This window comes from Phalangium opilio, unplaced genomic scaffold, assembly GCF_054372755.1.
Source record: "Phalangium opilio isolate 3A_F unplaced genomic scaffold, DU_Popi_V2 ptg000019l_1, whole genome shotgun sequence".
NCBI classification, from domain to species: Eukaryota; Metazoa; Arthropoda; class Arachnida; order Opiliones; family Phalangiidae; genus Phalangium; species Phalangium opilio.
The window spans coordinates 1,907,216-1,919,257 of NW_028324152.1; the positions used below are offsets into that span (position 1 = coordinate 1,907,216).

At 39.6% G+C, this 12,042-nt stretch overlaps 1 protein-coding gene across 1 annotated transcript; it reads right to left on the reverse strand.

Annotated features, from left to right (window-relative positions):
- Positions 1-8,582: 8,582 nt before the first annotated feature.
- On the reverse strand, positions 8,583-11,730 carry LOC149697861 (uncharacterized). Its single transcript, XM_089867263.1, has 3 exons — positions 10,686-11,730; positions 8,880-10,253; positions 8,583-8,812 (listed from the first exon to the last, which is right to left on the reverse strand). The coding sequence occupies exons 1-3, from the start codon at positions 11,728-11,730 to the stop codon at positions 8,583-8,585; spliced, it is 2,649 nt and encodes an 882-aa protein (XP_089723389.1).
- Positions 11,731-12,042: the final 312 nt, after the last annotated feature.

Genomic DNA, 12,042 nt, shown 5'->3' on the forward strand with positions numbered 1-12,042 from the left:
ATGTCAAATTCTCATATCGAATTTGCATAATCTTCGTTCCCGTCATTATCACTTGAGGGCGCCACGCTTTGATTGCTAACATGGCTTTGTACAGAAATTGTAAATCGTAGCCCTTCGCATTATGTGCGATAACTGTTATTTTGGGAGAATTGTGGAATTCTTGAAGATAATTTAAAAAATCCAGAACAGGATCATTCCCGAGAAACACCCGTTCTCGAGGGCCGCAGGTGGCGCAAGTAAATTGATCAGATTTCTCGAGAATGCATTGATCACAGATTTTTTGAGAAAAACATAAGATAGGAGTGTGTAGGAAAGCATTAGGGTTTGAAGGGTCTGGGGTATTTTGAACACATTCGAGATCATAAAAGATAGTAACCGAAGGATGGGTCTTAGCTTTTTTAGCCGCAGGGTGGGCTTTAGAGTCGGTAACCTGCATGAAACAATAGTGGGGGTGTGGGTTGACTTTATTGCAGATGACGCAATAGACTTCACCGCAGTTGTGAGGTGACTTGCGTTTCCCCATATCTATTGTTTTTGCGCAACGGGGGCAATTAAAAACCCTTTGGCATACGGATAAAGTTTTGCTTCCACTAGCCTTATGGGCGTCAAAGCATTCTTGCCCCCTAAAGTCGCGATGGCAGGTCCCGCATCTAATTTCTCCCCCCTCGCATTCCTCGGCCCTTTGACAGGAATAACAATACTTATTGCAAGCGTGGTTAAAATCTAAGTTGTTGTACTCCACAAGGCACCTTTCGCAGAAAAAATTAAAACGGAAGAGAGGGCTAGGTTTAGTGATGACGTCAAAATGATTTTGATAGTTGAAAAGGTATAGCCGAGGCTTTGGATTACCATCGGCACCGGGGATAAAATCTGGTTCCCCGAAAATACGGTAGGGGACGTTTGCTCTAACTGTAAATAATTTTTATCTGGTATTCAACCAAGTACGATTGAAATCGAGGTAGAGCACCCGCCCCCGAGCATTCGTCCAAAGGTATTTCCGCCGCCACGGCTAATTCCTCCGCCATCTTCCTAAGCCTCTCTCCTGCTTTTTTCCTAATATCAGTACGACATAAGGTTTTGAAATCTGCCTCGAGGCTTTTGTCAAGAGGATGCATTGTATGATCCCTATGTATTCTAGCAAAAATTAGAGCATAAGGGAGGCATAGCCGATCGTTGTTCTTGATCTGAACAATGCATTTTTTCTCCCTGGCAAAAGTCTCGAAGGTACAGATACCAATGGACTTGCAACGCTTGGCGCCTTGGGGCAACCTCACGCGCTGTATGTTTATTCCTATAGGACCGAGAAAAAACTTGGATCCTCCTTCAGAATTATACGCCTTATCCGCGACTACTTCTAATATAAATCCAATATCTATTTGGTCTCTTCTTCTAAAACTGAAGTCCGCGGTTTGAATGCCTGGATTACTAATGCTTGTCATTGAAATTGCAATCATGTCATCGGGTAAACAGTCGTCCAAAACGTATTCTAGGAAGTCGCTTACAGATTCGACGATGTTATTGTCGAATTGTACCTCCATTTCCCATCCATCAAGATTAAAATTGGGGAAGGACACTACCCCGCTAGAAAGTACGTTAAAAAGCCTCTCTCGTAAACAGGAGATCATGAGTTCGATTCTCGTCGGAGCCTTGTTGTTATGTTCTTGTACTATTTTTCGTGCAACTAGCGGAGATGGGGGTGGAGGTGGAGGAGTAAGAACCCCACCCCCTATCTGTCCTTCCCCTTGATCCATTGACTCATTCTGAGCTGGAGCTATAGGGGGGGTAGTATAACCGTCTAAGAAAGAAACATCGTCGTTTTGAAACGCCTCTTCGAGAGGCGATAAAGGAGGAAGAGCGCTATTGTTTGCCATAGACAGGGTGGGAGACGGAGATCTATTATTAGACGGGGGTATAGAATAGTTTGCCATAAACGTGTCATCGGCATTTAAAAAGGCTATTTCTAACGAGTCTGGAAAGTCGACTAAAAAACTGTCAATTTCAATAGGGAGTTCAATTTCTACATTAGAGTTGGCCATTGCGATAATTTAAAAATACAAATACAACAAAATACTAATAATAAATCTGAATAGGCCTAAATAATAATACTAAAACACAAAAATATACTAAAACACAAAAATATACTAAAACACTAATGCTAAAACAATAAAACAGTAATGTACTTTTAAAAAAATTTAAAGTACTTAGAAAAAATTGAAGTACTTATAAAAATTGAAGTACTTGTAAAATACTAAAACACTTGTAAAAAATTGAAAATACTTGTAAAACTAAATGAAAATACTAAAACACTTGTAAAAAATCTAAGTTAAAAATACTAAAACACTTGTAAAAAACTAAGTTAAAAATACTAAAACTTTTGTAAAAACTAAGTTAAATTTAAAACACTTGTGAAAACTAAGTTAAAATACTAAAACACGTATAAAAACTAAGTTAAAAATACTAAAGCACTAGGATATGGGCACGGAATAACTCACAAGTTTTTTTTGGGAGCAGAAGATTTCTTGGCTTGCATCAACAGCGGTCAGAAGTAAACTGATAAGTAGCCTAGAGTGATCCGCCCTTTTATACTTTCGTGATACAATTAGAAAAATAGATCCCCCTCAATGTCATAAACATGTCTTATCACGTTTGGGCTAGTCATAAAACACTCTAAATATAAATTCCATTGATAACAATACAACTGGTTTAGCTACGCCCCCTTTTAAGGTACTAAACCATCTGGTGTGGGGTCCAAATTAAAGAATTGACAAAATAATTTCTTTTGTTCAAGTTCAGCCCCCTTTTATGGCCATAGATCTCTTGGAATGACCCAAAAAGACAAAAGGGAATAGATGCTTTTGTTCAAGTTCAGCCCCCCTTTTCAAGGTCATAAACCAACCTGTGGGGTGGCCCAATTAAAGAAAAATTAATTCCAATGCATCTCAGGGACCCGAGGTCATTCCCCCATCCATAAAAGCCATAAATAATTTTGAGGAACTCTCAAGACTGAAAATAGGAATGATTTGCATAAATTTAGTTAGAATTTATTTCAACGCTTTAAACATTTGAAATGGTTTTTTTTCAAATGACGCGTTTCGTGTTGTTAAAATGTAATGTATACGACTGATTTCGTGTCGGTGGATTATTCAATTCCCCATGTATTCCTATGGGATTTTAGAAATTTTAAATGACGCGTTTCGCTTTGGTCTTTGGCAATGTAAATGTTCAAAAACGTTTTACTTTTAACACGAAATGTGTTGATAAAAGCTAAGTAACATCATACACTATCACCACTGAAAAGGTTTTGTCAAGACTGTAGTAGGTATAATAGCAATACAAAGAACAAATTAAGGAAAAAAATTATATTTATTTCGATTTACATTTCAAGTTTTTTGATTGGTTCTTTTATAATTTAGAAACGTAATAAGGTATGGAATAAGTTAATGAGTCAGACATAACCCTATGTACAAGTTTATAAGATGAGTCAGACATAACCCTATGTATACAAGTTTATATGGTGAGTTAGGCATAACCCTATTTACAAGTTTATAAAGTGAGTAATGTATAACCCTATGTACAAGTTTATAAGGTGAGTAATGTATAACCCTATGTACAAGTTTATAAGGTGAGTAACGCATAACCCTATGTACACGTTTATAAGGTAATTACCTGCGATTGCCAAGTCACGATATTTTTGATACGAACAAAGATGTATAATAATGATAGAGTCAAAGAATATTAGTTATTAATTAGGAAAAGGACTTAATTTATAACATAATTGTTCAATTGGCGATTGAATGAGAAGAAAATGACAGACTTGGCTGTACATGGGATCTCAGAACGTTTTACGGTGGAGAGGGCACGAAGCGAGACGTGGCCCATTTTTGTACATGTTAAATGTTTTTGATGGGATCTCACTTCTTTTTGTAGGAAGCCCTTTTTTTGGCGACATCGTATGATGTATGTCTACGATGGGGGTGGTAGAGGCGGTAAAAGATATGGTTGTTTCGAGGTGTGGAAAGTGGTTAGGGTTCCCACTGCCACAAAATCTGACGGTGTGGTATTCGCGCGGGTGTGCAACTGAAAATGATATGGGACGGAATTGGGACTGATTTCCTCGTGTTGCAAAATTTGGATTCTAAGAATTCTCTCGAGGTCCATGAATATACACCAATTTTAGCTTGAATGCATAAAGAGAGATTGTTTATTCGTTCTGCACGTATTGTGTGATAGGCAGGTTAACATATTATTCATATAAACAAAGGTGTATATTATCGATAGAGTCAGAAAATATTGGTTAATAACTATGAAATGTAATTTATTTACATTTTATTATTATTTTGTAATTTACATGTTGAAGTCGCTTTTTTTTGGTTTTTTTGGAGGCAATACTCCGTTTTTTCTTTTCCGGTACTGTCTCTTGCACGTCGGCAACGGATTTTTTCAAAGTTCACTCCCTATCTCTGTAGGTTTTTCTCAGCGGTTTTGGTGTAGCAATCTTTGATAAGTCTGGGCGATAAATGCTCCTTAATCGATTATATTCAGCAATTGCGGCCTCCTGAGCTTTGATACTACCAAAGTCAACGTTGATTAGGTGCAATCCGTCCAGACTTGTCACCCTTGACAGTGCAACGTACGCTTGACCGGACGTGAACATAGAAGAACCAATGTCTAGTAGGGTTGTCTTTAAACTTAAGCCTTGGCTTTTGTGAATGGTTATCGCATAGGCTATACATATTGGAAATTGTTCGCGATGAACATAAGCCCTTGGAATAATTTCAAACTATTGGGTTTTAAGCTGCAAAGCTAATAGTAATTAAAACATGGAACAATAGGAGATCACAACCATTAGGTTCAGAGAAGAGAAAAACTGTGTTTATTAACAAAAGCTCAGAAAAGAATAATAATACATACACAAGTATTTATATATGTTTTATTGGATCGGTTTCATAGATGGCTCTACCATCTCAGTAAATATTATAATGCGGGAAAATTGAATGTTCCAACACTCCCCCTTTTTCCCGTATTTGGGCTATTGTCTTATGCCCATTTCATACGTGCAGAAATCCAGTTTACGACGTTCTACTGACTTCGTTAAAACGTCTGCTAGCATATCTTCGGTCGCTATCCATTGTACCGTAACATCTTGCCTTCTAATCGCTTCGCGAACAAAATGATGACGAACATCAATATGTTTGGTTCGCGCATGATAGACGCTGTTCTTCGCGAGATCCACCGACCCTTTGTTGTCGCACAAAATTGGCGTGGAGGCTTCAGCACGTTGAACTTGCAGTTCGATGAGAAAGCGACGAATCCAGATTCCTTCGGTACATGCCGCTGTTAGTGCCATGTACTCAGCTTCAGTCGTAGACAACGCTACCGTCGGCTGTTTCTTTGAGTTCCAGGCAATTGCTCCGTTGGATAAGGTAAAGACGTAGCCAGTAAATGACCTTCTATCGTTAATGCAATTGGCATAGTCTGCATCCGCATATCCCATGAGTTTAACATCGTCAGATTTCGAAAACGTTAACTTATAAGCCGTTGTACCTCGCAGGTAGCGCATGAGGCGTTTCGCAGCTACCCAGTGGGGTTTTCCTGGATTCTAACAATACTGACTCAAAACTCCAACAGCATGAGCTATATCTGGTCGAGTAGCCAATGCTGCGTAAAGCATCTTCCCAATGACTGATTGGTATGGACATTTTTCCATATCCGCTTTTTCGGACTCTGTCGTCGGCTCCATGAGTTTGGATAGCGGTGCGTTTTATCTAGAGGCGTTGTGACTGGCTTGCTGTCATGCATATGAAAAGTTCTAAGTAGATCTTCTACATACATTGACTGATCCATAGTGATGGTTCCTTTGGCTCTGTCACGAATAATGCGAATGCCAAGTAGGTAATGCGCTTCTCCAAGGTCTGTCATTTCGAAATTTTTTCGCAGTTCAGACTGCAGCCATGACCTGCTTTCTTTGTTGCTTGAGCATATCAATAGATCGTCCACATATACCGCCACTATGAGCACGTCATTTTCGTTCAAACGATAGTAAACGCAACAATCAGAAGTGGCGCATGTTAATCCAATGCCTCGTAGCATACCATCTAATTTTGCATACCATGATCTTCCAGCCTGTTTTAATCCATACAGGGCCTTCTGTAGTTTACAAACGAGGACGTTTCCGTTCGTGTCTTTCATTTCAAAACCCTTTGGTTGTTTCATGAAGATCTCTTCTTGGATGTCACCGTTTAAATAAGCTGTAACTACATCCATTTGATGCACGTCCCAATCGGAGTGTGCTGCTAATGCGAGTAGTACACGTAGTGTGGTGTATTTGACTACTGGCGCAAAGGTTTCTGCGTAGTCTATTCCATCTCTTTGGAAGCAGCCTTGAACCACTAGTCTAGCCTTATAGCGTTCTATGGATCCCTCGCCGTTTCGCTTGATTTTAAAGACCCATTTATTTCCTATCGGCGTACAACTGTCTGTGCGTTCCACGAGTGTAAAGGTGCCATTTTTCACAATGGAATCGTACTCTTGTTGCAAGGCTTTCTTCCATTTCAAAGCATCTACGCTTCGCAACGCTTCTTCGTACGAACGCGGCTCATTTGTACAACCTTCGTTTTCTTCATTAGCTAGTACAGAAACAATTGGACTTTCTTCGTAGTCATCTGATTCCTTGAGGATGGGAACTTGCTGTTTGGCAAGCTCCACATATTCATCTTGTCCATAGCGAACCGGGGGGTGCCGGTTGCGTACAGGATATCTTGGCTCTTGATCTTCAATGATGTTAACTTGGTCGCGATCAATTTCTTCTTCTGGTCGATCGATGACTTCTTCCAGTGCACCCGCTTCAGGGTCGTACACGACCTGTCTTTCAACTGCCGGTTGCGGCTCGGGAAGGGCCGCTGCAATGACTTCTGTTGAGACAGTTGGAAACGGTGTAACGTCAACGAGAAACGGTTCGGTGTCTTCTTTGGCGTCATTTGATCTTGCCATTTGACCTTCAATAAATGTGACATCTCTGGAAACAGTTAGCTCGTAGGTTTTTGGATTCATTAAGCGGTATCCCTTTTGCGTGGAACTGTATCCAATGAACATTAGTTCTATTGCTTTCTGATCCCATTTCGTACGCTTTTCTTTTGGAATGTGTGCAACCGCCTTGCAACCAAAAACCTTCAGATTCTTCAAGTTTGGCCTTTCGCCACTCCATACTTCTAATGGCGTTTTGTCCTTGACGGCTACGGTCGGTGACCTGTTCTTCAGGTAACACGCCGTACTGACTGCCTCGGCCCAAAATCGTTTTGGCAGATTGGCGTCAGCCAGCATTGCTCGCGCTCTTTCAACCAACGTACGATTCGTTCGTTCGGCTACTCCGTTCTGCTCGGGACAATATGGTACCGTAGTTTGATGTGTAATACCATGTTCTTGAAGGAAATGGTTCATCTTCGTATTCACATACTCGGTTCCGTTGTCCGTTCTTAAACGTTTGACATCTTTCCCCGTCTCTTTTTCAACTTGTACCTTGAATGCTTTGAAAACCTCAAGTACCTCGCTTTTCGCTTTCAGAAAATAGACGAAAGTCATTCGTGATACGTCATCAATGATGCAGAACATGTATCTGGCCCCACCAATCGAATTTTCCGTCATGGGTCCACATAAATCTGAGTGTAGTAGCTCTAGTATATTTTGGGCCCGCTGCACTTTCTTCTTTGGAAATGCAGTCCTATGCTGTTTCCCCATGATGCATGATACGCAAATCGTTTGATCAGGAATTAATGGGCAATCCATGCCATCTACCATCCCTCTTAGGCGACGCATTCCTCCAATGCTTAAGTGTCCTAAGCGTTGATGCCAAATTGTGAACGTTAACGTGTCGGACATGTGGTACATCTTCTCCCAGGCAACGTCTAGTCTATAAAGACCATTATCTTCTACGGCATAGGCAAGGACTTGTCCAGTTTGTTTACATTTGATTCTAATCTTTTCATCAAATTCAACGACTAGACCATCTTCCAAAAGCTTAGAGACTGATATTAAATTCTCACGTAAGTTCGGAACGACCAAAACCTTGCTCAGGCGCAGAGTGGTCACTTGACCCCTGAATTTACTGGTAGCGTGACGTTTCCAATCCCGCTGGATTGTAACGTTCCTCCTCCGGTCTGGATTCTCGGTGTCATGTTGATAATCCTCAACCCATACTGCCTGCGCTGTCATATGTGATGTAGCGCCTGAGTCGATCAGCCAGTTGCCCTTCCCTTTTGCTGTACCATCTTCATAATAGATGTACGCCCTTTCCGACATTTCCTTCTTCTTGTGGTCACCCTTTTCTTTTGTTACATCCTTATCCTTGGACCAACAATCCACAGCTTTATGGCCTATTTTCTGGCATTTGTTGCATTTCCCTTTGAAACGTTTCTTCTTAGAGTTAGAGTTAACGTTACCCGTGGAAATATGCGCTGACTCAATCGGCTTTGGCGCTGATTTATCTGCTTCTTGCAACAATTTCGTTACCACTAAATCAGTTGTGACAGTTTGTCCACAATTTTCTAGTGCCATAACTAATGGATTATACATTTCTGGTAAGCTGGCTAGGATTTAGTTTTAACTGGAGCTAGCTCGTATAGATGATCGTTATTGAATTTAATTTGTATTTTATGAATTTTATTTGCATCTTCAGAGTCAACTTTTACGCCTTGAACTAAACCTATTGAACCGTTCACTAAGCCAAGAGTGACGTCAATATTTCTTCTTAACATCACTTTTGCCCCAATTTTAATGACTATGCTTTCTTCTAACCCCGCTGTCATGGAAGCATCATCTTGATATTTTTTTATGCATTCACGTGCCCTTTTTGACAAATACTTGGGGCAATCTATGCTATCTACAGCAGCAAATTTTTATTTCTGGGTGAGGAAGAGATTTGAGGATGGCACTGTTTAACTGTTGGCACATGTGTTTGGTCGGTAATAGGCAAACTGTATCATCGGGAAGTTTAGAGAGATATTCACTAATTTCAAATAAATTGCTTTGATTGGAATTAGAATTTAAAGTAATCAATTTTTTTGAGAGTATATCGCGGTCTTTGCGTGTAGTTACGCCTAATCTTACTCTATTTAACATTACAATAAAGACAGAGTCATCGAGCTGTCTCTTATTTATGGTGAGTTCATCATAGATGAATAATTCAGCCCAAAGATTGGGCATACTTAAAGAACCTAACAGCTTGTTAGTTTCACCGGTCGATAGTTTCTCAAAAGGTGATTTCTCTCTTACGGGTGGAAGCTGTAAAAGATCTCCGAATAGAAGAATGTGTTTTTTACCGAACCATCCATCTTGGTCTTCGGCAGTATCGAATATCTCGGACAAGCGTAAATGAATGTGTGTTAGAGTAATATTGGATATCATCGACACTTCGTCTATGATAAACAGTACCACATCTTTCAAATCGGATCTCAATACTTGAAGGACTTCATCCGAGAGTGGCTTGTATTTCGGCGTTTGTTTATGTTCTACAGGTAGCTGCAAAAGTCTATGTATTGTCAACCCATTAACATTAAACGCAGCTATGCCTGTTGGTGCACTGATCGCCACCTTCTTTTTTAAATGTAATTGAACCCAGACTTGAAAGTTTTTGATTAAAAAGCTTTTTCCCGTGCCAACAGTTCCACTTATAAAGCAACGTAATACACCAATATCATTAATATTATCCATTTTTTTGATCATATCAAACACCCTTTTTTGATCACTATTAAGCTTCTCTATCATCCCTTGGAGATCAATATCAGAATTTTCAACCTCCGCAGCTTCGAAATCCAAGGGGTTTTCGGGGCCCTCATCATGAACGTTTTCTCTCTCTTCGTTAATTTCAGCCACTTTCATCTCTATCATGTCAAATGCGTTTTGAATCTTGTACCTCAATTCCATCCGTGAATTTCCATAAGCAACACCTTCCTTTAAATTATCTTTTGCTATATTAAAGGCCTCCGTGTAAGTATCGCAACCCATCTTCAGTTGTTCCAAGGAGCGCCATGGTTTGAATAAAAGAAGCAATGAGAAGAAATACTTTTCGGGTACTTGCTCTACGTCGTAAAAATAATGGTTAATGAGGTAAGGCTTATCCCTTCTCTTCAAGAATCTTTTACTCTCATCAGGAACATAATACTGGACTTTGGTAGAAACTGGGCGCGATTTAACTATATCATAGTTTTCAGCGAAACTATACAAGTTATTGTTTTCTAATTCTTTCGGCCTATTATAGTCTGTCAAACGAAAGAAGAGCCCTGAGAAATTTGTCCAAATTGGTGTCGCCACCATCGACCCCATAGTACTTTATCAACTTGTTTTGTTTTGTCAATAGTCGTCTGTAATATAGTATGCTATATACACATAGGCTTAATCGCAATAGAACCAATACATTTTGCAATATATATTTAATACGTTTATGTTTCATGGTTTTTTACGATCATCGAGTATTAAAGAATATAAAACAAAATTAACGACAAGACACCAGTTTTATCTTTGTTGAACTAGCATTGCAATATATTTTAATGACATAAGTTAAAGTATCTGTATATAGCAGACTATATTACAGACGACTATTGACAAAACAAAACAAGTTGATAAAGTACTATGGGGTCGATGGTGGCGACACCAATTTGGACAAATTTCTCAGGGCTCTTCTTTCGTTTGACAGACTATAGGATAATAGTCGTCAATCCAAGACTCGTAATAAATATCAGTAGACTCTGGTTCAAGCATCATCATATCAGCTTTAGACTTAACGCGGCGATTTCGATAAATGTTGACATCAAGCCATCTAATCGTTGAAGTGGGGTCAGTGCCATAGAGAGAAATTCCGAGCAGAGTGTCACTAGCTTCCAGGGCTCCACACTCTCTGCTAGACAACACTCTAAGACCGATGGTAAATAAACGACTTCTTAACGTTTTTGTAGAGTTTGTGTCCTCAAACATATCAGTTGCATGAGTTTTCTCACTTTTGGTTGTATATTTTGTTACGTAATAATTTAAAATGGCGGTTTTTTCACCAACATATTGAATGTCCATATTTCCATTCCACGCAAGCAAAACTGCTGCATTGTAGTCATTAACCATCACGCATTCCTCTTTTCGAACAATACCGTAGAGTCGACTGTTGGAAGATAACGTTTTTCTCGCAGCAATTGATTCAACGATATCTCTTATGGTAAGGAGTTCAGTGACTGGGCGTGGGAATCCAAATCGACAAACTGATACAAAACCTTTTCTGGTTTTCTTTTTTCGCATGCAATAGCTGTTATGTTTGTGGGTTTGGTATGACGTGACTCGCTGATGAAGAGTTGGCGAAAGGTTTTTGTTGGGTATAACGCAAGTTACGTACTTAGAGATAAATGACGAAACCTCTGCAAGTGAAGACTCGTGAAGGATAGGGGCGTCTTTAACCCACAACATTAAATGGAAATGTTGCGCCCCACGCGATTGATATTCGCGTCTCCAAAAGTAATGTACAACATTACCGAGCGGGGCATCTGATGATGTAATAAAATCCAACATAGCTTTAAATTTGTTTTCAATGAAGCGGGAAGTGGAGACAGGGTCAAGCGCAACTAACTGAGAAACGCTTTTGTTTGCCATTTCAGGACCGTTGACTTCCATAATGTATTCACGTAAGTCATCCCACATCCATTCAGAAGGACTTATGGTAAGGAACCACGTTGCTGGCCCGTAATTTTGCGTCATACAGTTAACATCGTTTCGAGGTTTTTTCCACTACTGCTCGGTGTTCCTCAATCTACCAAATATCGCAGTTAGGTCGCCTTCCAACTCATCTTTATTAAGCATCTCAAAGTATTGTTGAGCTGTAATTTGTTCCTTTTGATTGACACAGTTCATTTTATAGAAAATGCCAGAATTTATTTGACGCAGATTAGCATCATTTAGTAAAAAGAAGAGATATTGTTGATTTAAGCGAAGCTGACAGTGTTTTGACATTAATCTAGCTTTTATAAATTCACTTGATGTTAATCTTTGCTGACGAACTTGAAACTGGCC

Excerpts from the sequence above, each read along its gene's own strand:
- LOC149697861 (XM_089867263.1), bottom strand. The coding sequence starts at position 11,730 with ATGACGCAAAATTACGGGCCAGCAACGTGGTTCCTTACCATAAGTCCT. Across the intron at positions 10,254-10,685 it reads CGACTATTATCCTATAGTCT|ACTATAATAGGCCGAAAGAA; the intron begins GTCAAACGAAAG and ends TTCGTTTGACAG. Across the intron at positions 8,813-8,879 it reads AGAAATAAAAATTTGCTGCT|ATGATGCTTCCATGACAGCG; the intron begins GTAGATAGCATA and ends AAAAATATCAAG.